The 18819-nt window shown below is 40.1% G+C and overlaps 1 protein-coding gene across 7 annotated transcripts in view; it reads right to left on the bottom strand.

Moving 5' to 3' along the window:
• LOC133954971 (A-kinase anchor protein 13) overlaps positions 1–18819 on the bottom strand; it is a 110641-nt gene that overhangs the window by 80411 nt on the left and 11411 nt on the right. For all 7 annotated transcript variants that reach the window (XM_062389610.1, XM_062389594.1, XM_062389633.1 and 4 more), the window contains exons 2-5: positions 13125–13168; positions 5069–5222; positions 2390–2550; positions 1707–1878 (exon numbers count right to left, since the gene is read on the bottom strand). In XM_062389610.1, coding sequence (XP_062245594.1) covers positions 1707–1878; positions 2390–2550; positions 5069–5222; positions 13125–13157 — 520 coding nt within the window. In that variant the 5' untranslated portion in view covers positions 13158–13168. The remainder of the gene's footprint in view (positions 1–1706; positions 1879–2389; positions 2551–5068; positions 5223–13124; positions 13169–18819) is intronic.

The raw sequence follows: 18819 nt of genomic DNA, 5'->3' as shown, positions 1-18819 counted from the left end.
TGGTTTTTGCAAGATGTGTGTTATTGAAAAGGACCAGATAATCTTCAGTAGCATCAGAAACATGGGATAAAAGAATCAGCATGCACAGCTTGTGTTGTATCAATGTGCTTTCAGATGAAGCCTTGACTTGTAGTTAGATCTCTCAAGGGATACACCCAAGCCGACAGCAGCTACTTGTAACCCTATTATAAACTACATATCATACATTGGGGCGGCTGTGGCTGAGGGGGGAAGGAGCGTTCACCCTCCAACCAGAAGGTCAGTGGTTCGATCCCTGTCTTCCCCATTCCAAATGCGCAAGTGTCCTTGGGCAAGTAACTGAACCCCAAATTGCCCCTTATAGAAAAAGTGCTGCCCATAGATGTACTGTATTAAATGTGTGTGTGAATGGGTGAATGGCAATAAACTGTACTGTAAAGCTCTTTGAGGGGTCATGAAGACTATGAAAGCAATATATAAATACAGACCATTTAGTATTTACAATTTACATACCATTAAATTATTAGATTATACATTATATCAAACTAGGAGTGGAAAGATGGTACAGTGGTTAGCACTGTAGGTCTTGGTTCAGATACATGGATTTACTCCAGGTACTCGTAGCTTCCTCCACATTACAAAACATGCAGATTAATTAATTGGAGACTTGAGATGAGTGTGAAATGTTGTTTGTCTCTATTTCTTGGTGATGAACTGGCAACCTGTCCTGGGTGTATCCTGTTTCTTGCCCAATGATATTTGGATTCGCTTTAGCTCCCCCATGACCCTTTAAAGAGTACGTGGTATAGAGGATGGATTGATTATATTAAACTCTAAGTAGCCTATTATAAGCCAGGAATTCCCTTCTAGTACACAAATGTTTTTGATGTTCTTGTCACAACTCAGTGATGTATTTAATATTATTGAAGATAATTGATGAAAATATATTAGAGTCATAAAAGCATAGAAATCAGTATATATTGTAGACATACTGTAGATGTGTTGACACACAACAGGAACGAGTCTTCAGTTTATGTGCCCTGCAGTTTGCATGGTTCTGGTTGCTGGAAGACTCAATGAGTTTTTCCATACATGGAAAACTCTAGAAAGAGTGTTTACAGTATCATGTGTTTCCAATTTATTTTAAATTATGTTCTTTCTCTAATTGCATTGTAGAAATCACGGCATCTTATGATTCAATTTAAAAGCTAGCAAGTAACTCCTGCTGGGTTTTGTCAAGAAACTTGCTTCAAACTGTACTTTTAAATGGAAACTGTGGAGGTCAGACAAAGTGTCTGTGATTTCAGACTAGTGTTTTGAGACCTGAATAACTCACACATCCATAAAACTACCTTTATGTGTTGTGGAGGGTGATGGCAGACCATGATTAAGAGCAGTACTTTTACTGTTATTGTAAAATGTAATTGTAGCACTACTCTGAAAATGCCAACAACAAAATGCTGAGAGTGATCAATCGTCCTAATTTTATTGATCTGGGGTTAGCACTGGCACTGTGAAAGACATGAGCCACATAAATATACACAAAGGAGGTTTCTTGTTTTTTGACTTGTAAGTAAGCATAAATTGGTCTGTGCATCATCTTTATTCATACAATATGAAATCATCCCAGATGGTATATCTCTACATCATTGCAGAGACATCCTCTATGACTTGTAATGTGCTAGGACATGACATGTTACAGTCCGCCTACTGCCCTTCAGTCTCACCAGTGCTGTTGGTTGGTTTGTTTCCCAGTATGGTCCATCCTAGAGGCAGTGCGAGATGCTGGAGGGCCAGCGCCAGACTCTCATCCAGACGTTCACACTCCTGCAGAGGAATCTGACACTCATCCAGCAGCAGCGCCCCATCCAGGGCGTCGGCCCGACCCGCCGTGCTCACCTGTATGGAGGGTGATTACAACATGAGTCAAGTTTCCAATGGTGAGGCTAAGCTGAGGCTTAGTCTAGAAGCGCTCATTTTAAGGCGCTCAGCATAAGCCTTAGCACAGAGCATTAGCTTACTGGCTAAAATGTAATTGCATGAAGACAAATGATATGAAAAAACACATCCATTCATCATACTAAACTCAAATTAGAACTGTGATGTGGTGACAAAAGCAAACAATTAACTTTGAGAACTCAAGACACATTCTATCTTGCCCTCCTCCCTTGTAAACAGACTTAGAACTCCATTTCTAGGATGATAAAAAAATATTTAAAAAAAGGACTGTCAGTCATCAGAACTTGCAGGAACGAAACCCTGACATGTTAATCTTCACTCTCCCCACATTAATGTGTCACTGTGTAACCATGGGTCGAAACTTTCTTCCTGCTCCATGACAAACGTCAGCGTTTTTTGTTGTAATTTTACAGCTGATGCAAAAATGGAAATGACTCGTCTTGTTGCTCACCAGAAACTGGGCCATGTCAAAAGCCAAATCCTGGACGAAGCTGAATCGTTGCTCACCCAGTGGAGACACGCTACCCAGGTATAGGTCTTTCTTCAGGGCCTCTGGAACAATTCGAGTGAGAGAGCACAAGGTGACCAGCACCCCCTCACAGCAGTCATGGGCTACAAGATGATACAATGAGAAAGGAGACAGGAAAAGAGGAATGAACAGGTAACTAAATGAAATAGATATCCGTCTGGCTGTGTATATACAATAATAATAATGTTAATTGTAGTTGGCATACCCAATTTCCTATGTCTTTGTGCTGCGTGAACATTAATAGTTGTTAGCTAGTTGTGGCTAACATCGCAAATTTAGATACAAAAAACAATAAAAAAAACGTATCTCTGTACATTGTACAGGTTTCTCTGGAAGAGAGGTGATAAAACTTCATACACAGACACACTTAACAAACGTGCAATAAAAAAAAACATTTTGTGATGTCACAAAGAATTGTGATGTCATTAGACATCACAATTCTTTACCACCCTTTAATAATAATCAGATACAAAACAGTGTAGACTGGTTTGAATCCAATTAAATTCATATTATTAAAATATATTAGTTGACTTGATGTTTTTTTAATTCATCCCACTACAACCTTTTCAGCAGTAAACAAATCAAAATTGACTTAGGAAATTAGCACAACACGTTATCAGTTAATGTATTTTCAGTTGTCACAACAGAAGGAATGAACAATGAGCACTGTAGTGCTCAAACATGGCCAATGTCAAAACACAGCTAACAGGGTGTAGAGGCGCTACATGTATTCAGTGACTTCCTGCTCAACATACTCGTCTAAATGATTTAACTTCTGTCTAGGAGATTGCAAGAACATTTTTAGAACATCCAGGCAACTGGTTAGAGCATGCAGGACGCAGGACGTGACTTATAAATCAAGTGTTTAAGTTCCCAAACTTTGTTGTCATTCAAAGCTGACATTGTCTGCATCTTCTACATGTATGAGACCTCTTTTTTTGTCCCTACACATTTGTGTTTTGTCAGTTTTGCATCCCTCATGTGTCAGAAACATGCCCACTCACTTTGCTGAAGGCTTCCGTGCCATATTCTCACATGGGCTCACTAGAAAATTGCCGAATTGCAGGATTGCCAAGAGATTTTACTAGGGGGCTGGCAGGAAAAGTTCCGTAAAATGAGTGGAGCAACTGACTTAGACATTTGCATTCTCACATACCAGCATCTCCAGAAAATTGCATGGTCTAGCGCATGTCTGAAAGTCTAAAATTCCTTGCTTAAAGGCACCCCAAACTACAGACCTTCTGGTTGGTCACAGGATCGGCCCCTTAAGGACGAATTATAGTACTGCGACTGAAACCGCGGCTGGCCACGCAGCTGCATCGACGGACTCGTTTTGGTTTATGGTTCCCCAAGGGTTGTAAATTCCCCGCCAGAACACTAGGCGCAGTAGCGTGTTTTGTCGAAGACAAAACACACAAAGAGGAGAAGTCTTCTTCTTCGTCGACTGTATATTTACATCACCACTGCGGCTCCTCATAGCCTTTTTTGGCGGACAATCTGCCTTGTATGACGGGTTATACAAGTGGTCATACTTTCGGATCTCTTCTGCCAAGTACTCTTCTATTTGGACCATATTCGTTCTTCTAAATCTTCCGTGATTTCTGCAGGTATTATGGGGCATGAAACCGGAAACTAGACTCCGGACGGGATGTAGTAAGCAGACCAATCACAGGCCTTGCGAGCTCCCTGAGGCTCGCGGCACTTTACCGTATAGTTAGAAAAATTGGCGGACGCACGCAAGAGGGGGCACGCAAGGGGCGTGTTACGTGTCTTGCTTGCTTGCTTGCCTGCCGAAAATCCGACTATAAATCGGCCTTTAGAAGAAGCAGTGAAGAAGAACTGATCTGTTTGAGGAGTCACACCTCCTTCCTTTGTTTTAAATCAGACGAGTGCTTAACAAGATAACAGTTCATAATGTTTTGCTTTCTTTTTAACACCTCACTCATGAGGACTACAGAGAACATAGTCTTTTTAATCTGTCCCTTCATTTAATATTTTTGTCTCTCAATATTTGGACACCCAAACCAAACAACCATTCTGCATTTTCACCACCTATGTTCTGTGCGTCTCAGTGCTGTTGCTCATTCACCTCAGGGGGACACTGACCTCAAGGACGGGGTGTAGGTAGTTGATGAAGAACTATTTATCTCTTATACTTTCTTCCTCGCCTACATTAACTCCTGACTGCCCGGTTATCCTGTACATGGGGACAATAACTGTTTAAGACAGTGATATTGTGGTATGCTTTGGCATCCCTTAATGTTAATGTTGTATAGCACTTGATTATTATAGAGGATTGACCTCAACAGGAGATGTTGTATCGTTTTCACTTTTTGGTCACGTGACTATATTGTTCGGGATGTTGACTCTCCCTTATATTTTATTGAACTTCAGCATACGAATTTGCAATGCTGCTGCATTCAGAGAACTTTCCTTTCATGTTTTATTTACCTAAACTGAGCTAAGGTGCCTACGACAATGACTGCCTTAAGAATTCAAAAAGATTTATTATAAATTAATTAATGCAGGTGGAGCCACTTTCCCACAGGTCCATTAGATATGACAGGGTAGCTGCAAGGCATTGTGGGTGGGCTGGCTTACCGGGACACACCGCCTGCAAGGTGTCATGACTGCTCCTTTGGGTGCTGGTCAGGTGCCTTTGTGTGCTGCCAGCAAACAGAAGGAAGTAGTCCACGCCCTCCTTATCCGCAGCCAGCTCTTCATCAGCGAGCTGCACTGTGACAACACACTGCCCCTGCAGAGACAGGCAGCAAGAGGAAATGAAATAGAGAAGAAAGCACCAGAAAGACAGAGGTGTCAACAAAAGAGCGGGAGAAAAATACATCTAGACAAAATATATATAAAAAAATCGAAACAGTTATTTATAGAGACATCAAAATTAATTTGCATACATTATTAATTCATCTTATCAAAATGGAGGACGTGAAAGGTGTTTGTGAATATGTTGTCGTTTTCAAGCTGAGGTTATGTTGAATATGTGTATTTAAAATAGTGTAACTGAAATAAGTTTGAAGAAGAACGGCACCTTTCATGAACAAGCTTATTGCAGTTGGTTAATGAAGAAGAACAAAGACCCTGTTCACACTTGCTAAAATCCAACGGTTCCAATAAGATGCTGAGTTATGGCTCCAATTGTAAATTAACAAGGGCCCCATAGACACTTGGTATTAACATTTGGTTTTAGTGATCCAATCACAAGTCGACAGCTCTGAGTGTGTGCATTCACACCTGGCCTTTAAAAGCTTTTAAAACACCATTATAATGAAGCCCCACATGCGTCTCGTGAATCTCAGAAATTATCTCACCTCAACAATTTAAGGAAAGTATCGATCATTATGTGCTGATCAGTGCTGATACCACCTCCGAATGTGATACATCCGATCTGAGTGCGCTCACACCTGTACTTAAGGCTGATACTAGGTGTGTACAGGGAAGAATGCATTTGGATTTGATTTATCACACCACATTAGGAGTTGATCAAGGATGCGTGTGTGTGTGTGTGTGTGTGTGTGTGTGTGTGTGTGTGTGTGTGTGTGTGTGTGTGTGTGTGTGTGTAGACTTGCTACAGAGTGAATTACAAAGTGTGAATTTCAAAGTGTGTACGTAAACGTATAAACAATGTGGGTCCATTTTATCAGGCTTGATGCCAATAGCACACGTTGGAATGCAAAATATGTGAAAAGAACATTTCAGCATTGGCTGGCAACACAAAAACGTAAGAGCCGAAGCGAATAAAGCCATTCTTCAGAACAGCCTTCTTCACAATCTCCACCACCAGATTCAACCGGCGCTGACTAGGAATCCAAACACCAGTGATCACTTGAGATAGATTTAAGTCCAATTCCTGGTGTCATTTATGAACTACAAACCTTCTCGACTGGCTCTTCTAGGACTCAAAATATGAACTGGGCCACAGAGTAAATGCTTTGTGGAGACTGACAGTTTTCCCTCAGCCACAGTTGTTTGCAGCAATTACACTAATGCATCAATGTTAATACGATAATGATTTATTTATGCTGAAATGCAGCACATCACATCATCAACAAACTAACACAGAGGCAGACGCAGAGGCAAATGACAGGGATGAAAAATTGAGGAGAAGCTTGACTTTTTGAAGAATCGACGGAAGACCTCTGTATGTGAAACAGGAGGTGGAAGAAAAATACATTTTACAAAAGGGAAGGCAAAATGATTAACGGCATCACTTCTTTAAAATGTGATTTTATATCAACTATTCCAGCTATTTCACTGGGAAATTAAAGTCAATGGTCTTTGCCAAAGGCCTGCTCCATACTGGAAGCTATCTTCACCTGAAGTCAACTGCAGTAGTTATGGAAATAGATGCCGGTTATTGAGTGTTTTAATTCACTTTCCACAACCATATGTTCCAGTTTGAAGCACATGACACAGAGCCCTGACCTTCAGTTTGCTGAGAGTTGAGTAAGAGTGTCGAGATATTAAAGGAGATAGGGTAAGGTGGGATTTCTTTTTATTCTTTACACAATCTAAAACAACCAAATGTAAAAGAAATTGATTAAAGCGTGTGTTTGTCTGCAAAGTTAGCTTAAACCTAGGGTTTGTAATCCTGGAAATACTAGCAAGGGCCTGTAGCACTTTGAAAAGATCCATCAAAGCTATGCCCCAAAACATATAAATGCACACTGTCTGACAAATGGTAGAAGCAGGCTTTTCCAAGAATAGCACGCTAATTTCTGGCTATCGTCTCTACTCCAGCGGTATATGTCTCTCTGGCTGAAGACTGGTCATGTGCAGTGAGAGTATGCTAGCCAATCATTTCATCCCCATTAAATCCAATTGAAATGATTGGTCATGTTTATACAGTCCTATGGAGGGCCACAGACAAACAATTTTCAACTTTTGTTCTTTTCATTTTTCACACATTACAAGTGTAATCGGGGAGAGCGTGGCCTAGGGGATAGAGCGGGTGCTCTGCAACAAGAAGGTTGCCGGTTCGAATCCCACTCTATCCCATCTGCATGCCTAAGTGTCCTTGGCAAGATACTGAACCCCTAGATGGCCCCTCATAAAATGATGAGTGTTCTAAAAAAATGTAAGTCGCTTTGGATAAAAGCGTCAGCTAAATGACATGTAATGTAATGTAATGTAATCAACCCCCACTCGCTCAGGTTGAATCCAGTTGAGGATCCCCTTTGTGTTCACAGATCAACTTCTCCTGGATTTATACTGACATTATACCAGGAGGCCAGGCGTATGAAGTCCTTAGAAAATGCGGAGCTTCTGACTCTGACATTTGCATTCACACATGCACCTCCTTCGAAAAAAACACGGAGGAACAGCAGGGTTCAGTGCATATCTAAAAGCAGCTTATTGGACCAACCCATTTTCAACTACCTTATACACTGTTTCTACACTTTTCCCCATTAATGTTTTTTTGGGTATTCCTTTCTTACCCTTGTTGACGGTAAAGGAAAGTCACAGTGCTTGGGGCCAGGCCCACACATAGCAGCCTTACTAGGTAGTGTGTCTCCCTATGGTTGCAGCTTGTTTCAACAACCCATTTTCAACTACATCATACACTGTTGAGGATCCATGTAAAACCTGGTCATTGGTGTTCAGAGCTCATACAAAAGTTAGGAACTGTATTCTGCCCTTTACTTCAGTTGGGGAACGAGAACTGGCTTACCAGATTTTAGAATCAAATTCAACTTAAACTCAGTTTAAATATATTTCGGATCTTGTCCCAGCCTTCTGTACATTTTTCAAACCATACGATATAAAATGTCTTGCCAAAGTATTTATGTTCCAATGACAAAATACAATTATACAAAGATCATTGTGGTGCCTCTTTCTTCCAAAGTGACAACTGGGTGCTTTGTGTGTGAGCGTTGTGGGATAGGATGAAGTGTCATCTGAGGACAGATTGAGGAGGAGGAGAAGCAAACAAAATAGGGATATTGTTCAAAATTAGCCGTTTTCAACTGGGGGACGGCAGCTTGTCAACAGCGAGGAGGGATAATGGGACATTTCATCCCACTTGTTGTGACCAATGTTGCAGTTCTTTCGGCAACAGCCTAGTCCAATATGAAACATCCTAATATGGCAGCTGGTGAAGGCTAGTGTCAAGGACTGCTCAACCGTCAGGGTTAAAGGTGCTTCTTATGAGGCGGTAGCCTCAAGGCCTTGCTCCACAGCGGGGGGAACAGCAGGTAGACAGCAGTGAGGCTTACCAGTAGCTTTGGGATTGTCATGTCTCTGTTTGGCAAGTCGCTGAACAATGTAAGGGAGAAAATGTGCCCGAAGTTGACCACATAGCCAGACTCCTTTGGGTGCTGGTCAGGTGCCTTTGTGTGCTGCCAAAGGACTTAGTGCACGGAATGGCATCATGGAGGATGCATGCTATGCTATGCACAGAGAGTCTCAGCTTTAACCAGCAGAGGCACTGGCACAAATTAGATGTAGATGGATGGAAGCCAGCAGTCATGACATTATCTCCATTAAAAACAAAACTCTTATCTCAAGTCAATTAGCATGTCTGTACGATACATAGCCCGTTTTCCAATGGTCTAAAATACACTAAAACCTATTAATATGGCTTTTGTCTGCAAAGTGAATGAATGCAATAAGTGATCACAGTGAGTCCAACTACTGTGTATCAGCTCAGATAGAAAACATCCTAAAGAGGTAGGTCAGACAGAACATTGTATATGTTGGCCAATTAAAGATATATACTGTATTTGTGTATATTTTATCTAACGTGTAAATATGAAAACGTTTTTACACAACATAGAGCAGAAAAAGATAGTGGTAATTTAGAAATTGTGTCTAATCTCAAATAAAAGACAAAAAATGCTAACCAAATGCTGTTGCTATTCAAATACAGAACCAACAATACACGAATGCACTCTTGGAACCAGAATGCATTTGTGAATTGGCACTCTATGTGAAAATAAAGACATACCACTGTAAAATAACTTCCATACCCTCACTACAAAGGAGAGGCAAAAACAAAAAAGGTTTATATGCTGTGGATTGGTTGGAAATCCCTTCAGTCACAAAACCAAACAGGAACATTTTGACACAATTGCTGCTAAAAATGATTTGTGACAGCAGCACAGCTGCCTCACATTTTGTCCAAAGTAATATCCATCCATTATTAATGCCTTATATTTTCCACCAAAAAAGACCAAAATGTATATTTTTCAATTTTGCTCTGGTTACTGTTTGCCTTCTCAGTTATGATTGCTTGTAATCAATCTCATATAAATCAATACTTATGCAACAGATGAAATATATTAACCAGTTGAAAACAATATCATCAGAATAATTGTCAGTGAGAAGGCTCATGTGGTGGTAGAGGGTGGAGGTAGAGAAACAGAGATGTGAAACAACTGCCAGAGCTGCTTCAGGAAACACAGCTGCACAGAGCAACATTTGCAAAACATGCAAACAAGCTGCCCCACCCCGCACACACAAAACAGTAACAAAAACTATGATGCAAAAGAGCACTCAGCAGAGTGCAAACCCCCGTCAAGGCCCAGGAACACTGAGAAATCAATGAAAAAATATTTTGGAAAAAATCTTATATCCACTCCCTGATCCAGAACCGCATGAAAGTTAAATGGGTTCTTCCTTGACCCATATCACATCATTCCCCAAAGTTTCAGGGAAATTGGTTCAGTAGTTTTTGTTTAATCCTTCTAACTAGCCAAAAAACAAACAAACACTGATGCCTCCTTGGCTGAAGTATCAATCGCATGCCAGCATTTAAAAAATAAAAACCTCTATGAAACTAGTGTGTGTCCATCTTAACTCAGAGGTGTAAAGCAGCCGTTTTAAAGCAATGTGACATGCACAAATGGAGTTCTTTCAGCCACACCGTATGACCGTGCTCTGCTGGTAATAAGTACTTAACAAAGTGACCTGCTGAGTTATTGACCTGCTAATCATGGAACTTCGATGGTGAACAGGCAGCTTTTAGGCAGAATCAAAAGAACAGCTGGAGGCTATGCACCCACCCCCTCTTTTTAAAGATGTGTGAATGTAGCCACATCCTGCAAGTGTATCTTCCAGCTAACCAGGTAAGGCAGTGCTTGGTTTTTAGATGATAATCTACCAACTACCTCCACAAACACCTGTCTATCTTTCTTTATGTGTGTATGTCAAAGGCATATTTAACCATATGTCTTATCGGCATGTTTTGTGTTAATGGCCCAGGAAAGTGCATCATATACTTTGCAAGAAGAGACTCCCCATTATTGAAGAACACCCTCATTTTTAAAGTTTTTCATCAATTAAAAGGAAACAATCATCCTTTAATTTCTATACGGATTACCTGATAAATTACAATCAATGTTTGACCGAAGTCATTCTTAAATAACTATAAGTAATTGACCTTCTGCCTCATTACAATGGATTTAAGTCAGTTTAATTTGTTTTCAGACTTCAACTAAATTGGGTTCCAATATTTTTCAGATTTTGTATTTCCCATGTGTAAAACTTAAATGGAGATTCAGACAACACATTCAGGGGAGGGTGGATTGCTAGAGCATGCAGGAAGCAGAACACAATGTCTAAACCCCGCTGCAGAAATTACAGATATTATTTCACAGCACATCGTCAACATTATCAGCTCTTGACAAACGTTCTTGAATCTCAACCGATGCATGTTAGAAACGTCATCAACACGTGCACTAGCTTGTGGTGAGTTTTTTCAAATGGGCTCACTGAAACCTTCTCCAGATATTTCACTAGATATGTTCTTGTTTAAATGACTAAAGCATTTTTGATTTCACATACGTCTGAAATCCATTTTGGTGAATGAGAAATTTAGACAAAAAAATCTGATCCTCTTAAGTCAGTCTTGAGGGCATTATTCGTTAAATGTGTCTTTAAAAAGCACAATTACAGCGGTCTTGTAGAATTCCACTTCTACAAGACCGCTGATGTAGAAGTGGAATTTTTTTTAATTATTTTTCGTATGTTGGCTTCATCCATTCATATGATTTGTGTGTGTGAATGACAAAGAAAAGTCTGTAGCCTACTTCAAAGTTGCTTTTGTTCAGCTACTGTGTCTCCTGGGGTATTGGATGATTGACAAAGAAGTAAAAGGCATTTACTTTGTAGAAACAATGATTTTATGCAGTAAATTTCCCTACAGAGTGGAGCAACAAGAGAACCTTTGTGGATGTGGTGGATGAATATCTCCTTTTGATCATGTGCAATGAGTTAAGGGTCAAATTGCAGATAATATCATTCAAAGCTCAGCGTTTATTTTTATTTGTCCTTGTTGTAACCACTTACCTGGACTTTAGGGTCTTTCAACATGATGATCATGTTATATTTCCCCAGGTGTTGACAATTCCTAAACATTCCTTGGTCTACTGGGATATTTACCTTTTTTAAGACTATACTCTTTTTCGTTTGGCTTTAACCATCAGGGTTTTGCCACAGTGAATCCTCATGCCCTTATTTGATGTGGCATTGTTTTTTTTATGTTTTTGTGTTGTATTCCCTCCTGACGCAATCCTCCCACTTATATGGGCTTGGGTTCGAGGAAGTGTGAGTCCAACTCAGGTTGTTATCTTGTATGATTGTGTCTGGAACATCTCTGGAGTCAGGTGCCTTGTATGTCTGCTTACTAATGAAGCTAGATAAGGTGGCACGGGTGGAGGACATGAAGTTAATTGCTGAGGCCATCTCAGGTCGATAACCTCTATGCCTAGAACACAACACTAGAGAAAAATAAGTAGAGAGCAATTGTCTGTGGCCACCACTCGCAGAAATATTTCCTTTATTGGAGGGTAAACTTGCTTTTGCCTCTTCATTGCACATGTTTTACTACTTTCATTTGCACCAATGCAGGTGAAATAGGTTCACAATCACCTTTGCTTCCTTAATGGACAGATAGTTATCCCTGAAGTTTAACTGACTTGGTTATTTGTTGTGATGATCGTTCCCTTAATTGTTTTTGAGCAGTGAATATAAAATGACTCTTCAGTGGAGCCAGGCGTGTAGTAAAGGGCTAGTTACTCATCAGAACTTGGATACATATCACAGCATTTCACAGTGACAAAGCTCATAGGGGTGAAGAAGTTGACCTGTAATTGTGCTTTTTAAAGACACATTTAACGAATAATGCCCTCAAGACTGACTTAAGAGGATCAGATCATGTTAGTCATTTCTTCACAGATTACCAGAGTCTATTTTTATAAAATCATCAGACCATCAAGTGGTTCTTATTCCATCAAATTGATACCATGTAAAACATGATGAATCGACTACAAAGTGGAGGGCAGTGAGATGAGCACAGACTGTTGTGAATGGTACCCAGCCAAACATTAAAATAGCAAGTTGATTTTCATGCAGCCCAATGTTGTATTCTCAAATATCCTCCCTGCACACCCACACAGCTGATTTTAGCTCACAGGTAATTTTACCTGTTCCTGGTTTGAAGTCCAGAAATGTTTGGCTATTCCAGTAATTACGTGAGATCATCAAACTGAAAATTAACAAGATGGAAGTTGTCTACATCCACATTCCTGAGAAGAGGTCTGAAAGTGAGAACACCTGTGTGGATGTTATGGGGTGTTCAGAGAAACCGAAAAGTATACCCTGCAGAAACTGCTGCTTTGGAAGTTTGAATGGTGATACTTACATACAATGGAGCTTGCTGTGGATTGAGTTTCATGTCCCTGGACACTGTAAAAAGAAGAAGCAAATGAGACTTTTAGCTTTGTGGTATATTATATTATATAAAACATATTGCATTCCACTAAAGCTGATGTGGCAACATGTTGCCTGTTTAGCACCAGACAAGGAGCAACATTAGCATTCATTTTGAGCCATGTATCCGGCCTCCCGACAAATATTCACTTTCATTGCAGAAAGATAACAAATAAACTCATTTCCCAAAACCCTGAAATGTTTAGTAAAAAGGGTTATTTTGCAATGGCTTCAGATAATTCTAGTCAACTCTAATTTGTTAGTGTTGTTCTTTTCGCAGTTGAACAAGCTGCTGTTATGCTTAACTAGGACAAAATCCTGCCAACAAACTGCTCTTGATTACAAGAGATACCCTTTTTCGACAAAATGCATCTAGTCAGGACATCGTTTTAAACAAGGTGACAGCTAAGCTTGACCCTGGCATCAGACCTAACACTGTTAATAGTGCATGATTACAGAACATGGACACACTGATTCACACATGGGAGCACACGCTCTCATCGTCCTACCTATGCTTGTTTGTAGGACTTGTTTGTATACTGCAGCAATGAGTCCTGCATCCGCTGCGGGACTCATTGCCAATTAACTTATCATTAAGCATAAAAGGCCATGGAGCTAAACAACCAAAGAACAATACTTTGCCTCTTCTATGTGGGTTTATGCTGGACAGATCAGTTAGCAGGATTTAGCAGCTCATGTTCACGTTTGATTCCCCACTCCCAGTCTGGGACACAGGCCTCAAAGCTGTTTTCTGGGCACAAGGTCAGGAGCAGTGGGTATGTAATTAAATCCAAACAAACATATTACAGCTGTACACTTGAGGACAAATGGATTGGAAACCTTTGTATTGAACCTTCTTGAAGAGATATTGCTTGCATTCATCTATGAGTCAAGGGACTGGCCGGCTCTGAAAGCCTGTATTCTCCTCAGTTATTTGGAGAGACAATTTTCTTTTGTTTGCTGTTCCCTGGCACTAAAGCAAGTCCTTGCTGCTGGCCTCAGTGGTCAGCAGTGCATTAATCACATGCACCCTACAGCAGAGGAGGCGGCGACAAAAGGCCAGGATCTAATGAGTTCAGCAGAGTACACCAAAAGAGTCAACGCTGGACCAAAAAGTGAGCCGAGGCACAGCAAGGCCAATTCACATTATTCAGCCAAATTCAAACGTTTTTTTCCCACTTTTTCTGCTAAAATAAATGGGCTTGAGCTAGAATTAGGCGGATCAAGTAAGGGGATAATCAGTTGCTCTAATAATACTCTGGAGTCTAATCCTCCTGCCTTAAGTGCACTGGGCCAGGGACCAGCTTCCTCACCACATGCAGGACTTTGACTAATAAGACGCTCACATAATGTCCCAACAGTCTCACTGGTTGTTTCACATTTTGATATATGGGACATTTGTCATTTCCCGTTGCTCTCTATATGACCACTCTGCAGCATGTGACCACACATGGGTTGGGGTCTTGCTTCGACAGGACAGATCACCTTCAACAATTCACCTATCCGATGTGCTATTGGCCACCAGATTAACTGACTTGTTGTATAATAAAAACATATTTGGTAGCAAGTAAGTATATTACTACATTTAATTTTCATTGTTTATCACAAAAATGATAACATTGTTCATCCAGGGAAGGTTTGCTCAGCTCCCCATGTGAGCTCCACTCACTCCACTCTGTATATTCACACTTTGCAGGTGCACACAAGAGCTCAGTCTGCAAAGCAATGATCACTTTCTAAGCCCAAGAGCACATCAACAGTAATTGTATTAAATGTAAGAACGTGAGGCAATCTGCTTGTAATCACTTTTTATATGTCAAAGTGAGAAAAGATTGGAATGTAAATGATCCAGGAAAATCCTTTGGATGTGATGTTTAATGTTGCTTCCAGCCTTGCCCCAATGTCTCTCATTAGCTCCCCTACACTGCTCAGAATGTGCAACATGAGCTTACATTAGCTGAGAAATAGAGTTCGCTAATTTCAGCAAAGGACCAGCTCCAAGCACAATGCAGACTCCAATACACACTCTGCACATGTACAAAAAACTATGAGGCAACAGGAATCGATCAGTTCAACTTCACAAGCCTATCACTGGGTAGCACTGAATAAACTGACTTCTGTATCACAAAAGGCTGCATTATTTTCACAGAGGTAACCAAGTTCCAAACAATTCACTGCAACAAGATATTTTGCAGCTGTGGAAAATGCTTGAGCTTGGTGGTGTAAGTTATAGTGCAATGCCATAAATGGGGGAAAAAAATTGAATCGAAAAGGATTATAAACCGACCAGTTCTACAATTTCTCAGGTGATGAATAAAACGTATGAGGATTAAAAGTTTAGGTTTGAGTAACCCCAGCAGATGCCACTATTAAGTTTTGGACTTCCGCTTTAGTTTAGAGAGGAATGGGCCTGAGTGACGCTGATATAGAAAAATGTATTATCTCCACAGAAGCTCTATATGTAACACATAATCTTGTCAATTCTTCAAACAAGGTGAGGAACCTTAGTTAACAACTTGTGCAACCTCCTTGTAATTTAGGAATAAAACCTTGTGTCCAAACCCCACTCAATTTCTTTCTATGGTAACAGAAGAACCTTGAGAAATGACATTCCCTAAGCTCAACCTACGGCCACCCGACACCTGCCTATAGACATTGCACAACCATTAACTCCACCTAAAACATTGGGTGCAGCCAGCCTTCTGCCAAGCTCCTTAGAGTCTTTATAATGGCAGGAACTGCCTTTCATTTTGCTACTAAAACAGGATTCTCTTCCAGTGCTGCATGAAGGCCACAAAGCTACGTTCAAATGCATAGCCATCAAAAATGGACCGATAAATCAAGAGACAAAGACCCTCAATGCTGAAATAGCAGTAGAAATGCAACGAGTCAGGTGGGAATGGACCCGTTATGGCTTCCATAGATCCCCTGGCTATCAAAATAAGCCATAATAGCCATGTGACTGTAATTTGAATGTGAATCGGGCTGTCTCCTACACATTTCCCAATAATTAACAATTAGCTAATATTAACATGTATTGCCCATGTCCGTGCATGTGTAAATGTCACAAGTCGAGTGTAACAGTATTTGTACTGCTAACCCTAGTAGCCACAGGAACAACTTAATTTCCCTCATTCAATCAATTATTTTTTTTAACAAACCTTTAATGATTTTTTTCCGTATGCATTTTATTTATATATTTATATTCTAACAATACATATCTGTTGCATCCTCTTCAGTCATGAGATGATGATCATTTCTAATGTAAGTTTGAAGCAAAACAAACCAGTTATTCACTTTGTTGCGTCTAATCATCTCACAAGATCAACTTTTTTAAATCCTTCGGATCAAAGGCAATCTGCTATAAGATCTGATGGCATTAAAACATGAAAGTAACTCAATGAATGGTGCGAGGAATAGTAGACAGTTGGTAGATCAGAGGGGACTGGAGGACTGTGACGGCATCAACATAATCTTTCTCGTCAGCACCACTCCCTCTGGGACTTCCTGTAGGAACATTTGAGTCTTGTCCAAAGGCAGTTACAACCTTTAGAAAATATCTCCTCCCAATAAACATGATCTATGTGCCTTAGTGTAGCATTGCACTTTAAAACATTACATGGTCATTATCGCATTCTGTTTGGTTGATCTACCCATTTATTTTATAAACAAACTGGCATCAATACTGGGAAGGAAAATTAAGAATGACCACTGTCTGTGCATTTCATTGTATTTGCGGAACTTAAAGGGGACATATGAAAATTCTACTTTTGTAGTGCTTCTACACGTTAATTTGGGTGTCTGGCATGTCTACCGTATCAAAAACTCTAGAAAAAAAACCCCCCCGCGATTTGATGTGGTTCCTGATGTGGCGATTTGATGTAATAGGGGGGCGGGGCACTCAAAACAGGTCAATCTGAGGAGGGCTGTTTTAGACAGGGTAAAAAGGGTGCTGTTTTAAATGATCCTTTTAGTATTCTGACCAAAATATGTTACAGACATTTCATTAAAACCCCAAAGAACCATATCAACTGTGCTAAAATGGGCATGCGATGGGTCCTTTAAGAATGAGGAAGTCAATAGTTCGGGAGAATTTCACCCTTAACATGGCCCGAAAAAAAACTACGTGCAATAACTGTACGCCGGACCCACTGTACGCTGGTCCGCTCGGCAGACACGCGCATTTGAGGAGGAGGCACGTTTGGCATCGTAACGTAAACGATGCGGACTCGCCTCAGTACGATAGCCTGTTAGCTAGTTTGCTATATAAACGTATTTACCTGGGCGCAGGATTGTAGAATCAATTACAAACATATGGTTTAAACTTTTTTAAACCATATTTAAAAGTTTAAAAGCGTAATGTTATCCTATTGCCTGGCAAATGTCTTTTAATTACAATTATGCATCCTAAAGAAGACTGTAGTTTTGTTTGTTGATGTGTTTACTTTCCCTGTCCTTTTGTTTACATGAAAGATGTATACTTGATTTAAATTTATTTTTAGTATCAGCACTTGGCCTGTTCTTGGTTCATAGGAAAAAGGGAAACTTGAATTTAAATATATTTTTGTATATGAGCACTTTGCCTGTCTTTAGTTTTTAATGGACGAAAACTTGATTTTTCTTTTGTATCAATAGTACCCTAATATGCTGCAAAGTTTATTAAAAGAATTTTTTTTTAATGAAGTATCGATCTTTATTGTCTTTGTTTTCAGTCATCACATGCCTCGAACAACCTCAAGCTAAATTTAAAAGCTGTTGGCTAAATAAGACCAATTGAGAATTTGTGTCATTCATAATCCGATTGGTCGACTAATCGTTTCAATAATCAATGACTAATCGACTATCAGATTAGTCGTAAATTGCAGCCCTAAATCACAGCAGATACTTGAGAAGAAATAGGTCAGATTAGGTGAGTCGTTAAGCATAAAAGGCTGTATGTGTATGATCACCTCAAAGCTTTTTACTGCAGTCTTTCTAGGTCAAAAACCTCCCAATGGCAATTAATTAACTTGAAGAATGTCAGTGCAGATTCGTATTATGGGGACAGAAATCTCTCTGTGAAGTTGTTTGAATTTGGCAGTGCATAGAGAGTTGCAGTCAAGGACATTGAGACACCTGTAAACAGGGACAGAAGCCCAATATAGACCGAAGGTCTATATTGGGCTTCTGTTATTAAGTTATTTTTCTGAGGCTCCATGATGACAACAGAAAAATAACTTAAGTCTCAGTGAGGAGCTGGACTGGGCTTGTACCCCACCTGTAGAAGCCCCGCCCCTCTTGCATAAACTAGAGAAGGATAATCTGGCCTGGATTCCTCACTTTTTGCCTGTCTATTTTTGTATGCTACCCTTTGATACATGCATATGCCAAACATGTATTGTCTTAACATCACCTCCACATTGGATGCTGCAGGTTTTCCAACTATTGTTGACGAACTGTCCACAACTAAGGATGGGCATAATTAATCCTGATCGATTAATTGATCAATAAGAATTTCATAGATGAAATTATTTTTTCATCGAGAAATTCGCTAATTACACATTTGACCAACGGGGGGCAGTGTTTTAAAAAAACGCCACAGGCCTACTCAGTTACCTGCGACTGGCTGCGAGTTACCGTGTATTTCC

This window comes from Platichthys flesus, chromosome 1 (assembly GCF_949316205.1).
Source record: "Platichthys flesus chromosome 1, fPlaFle2.1, whole genome shotgun sequence".
Classification (NCBI taxonomy): domain Eukaryota; kingdom Metazoa; phylum Chordata; class Actinopteri; order Pleuronectiformes; family Pleuronectidae; genus Platichthys; species Platichthys flesus.
This window is presented reverse-complemented; position numbering and strand designations above follow the sequence as displayed.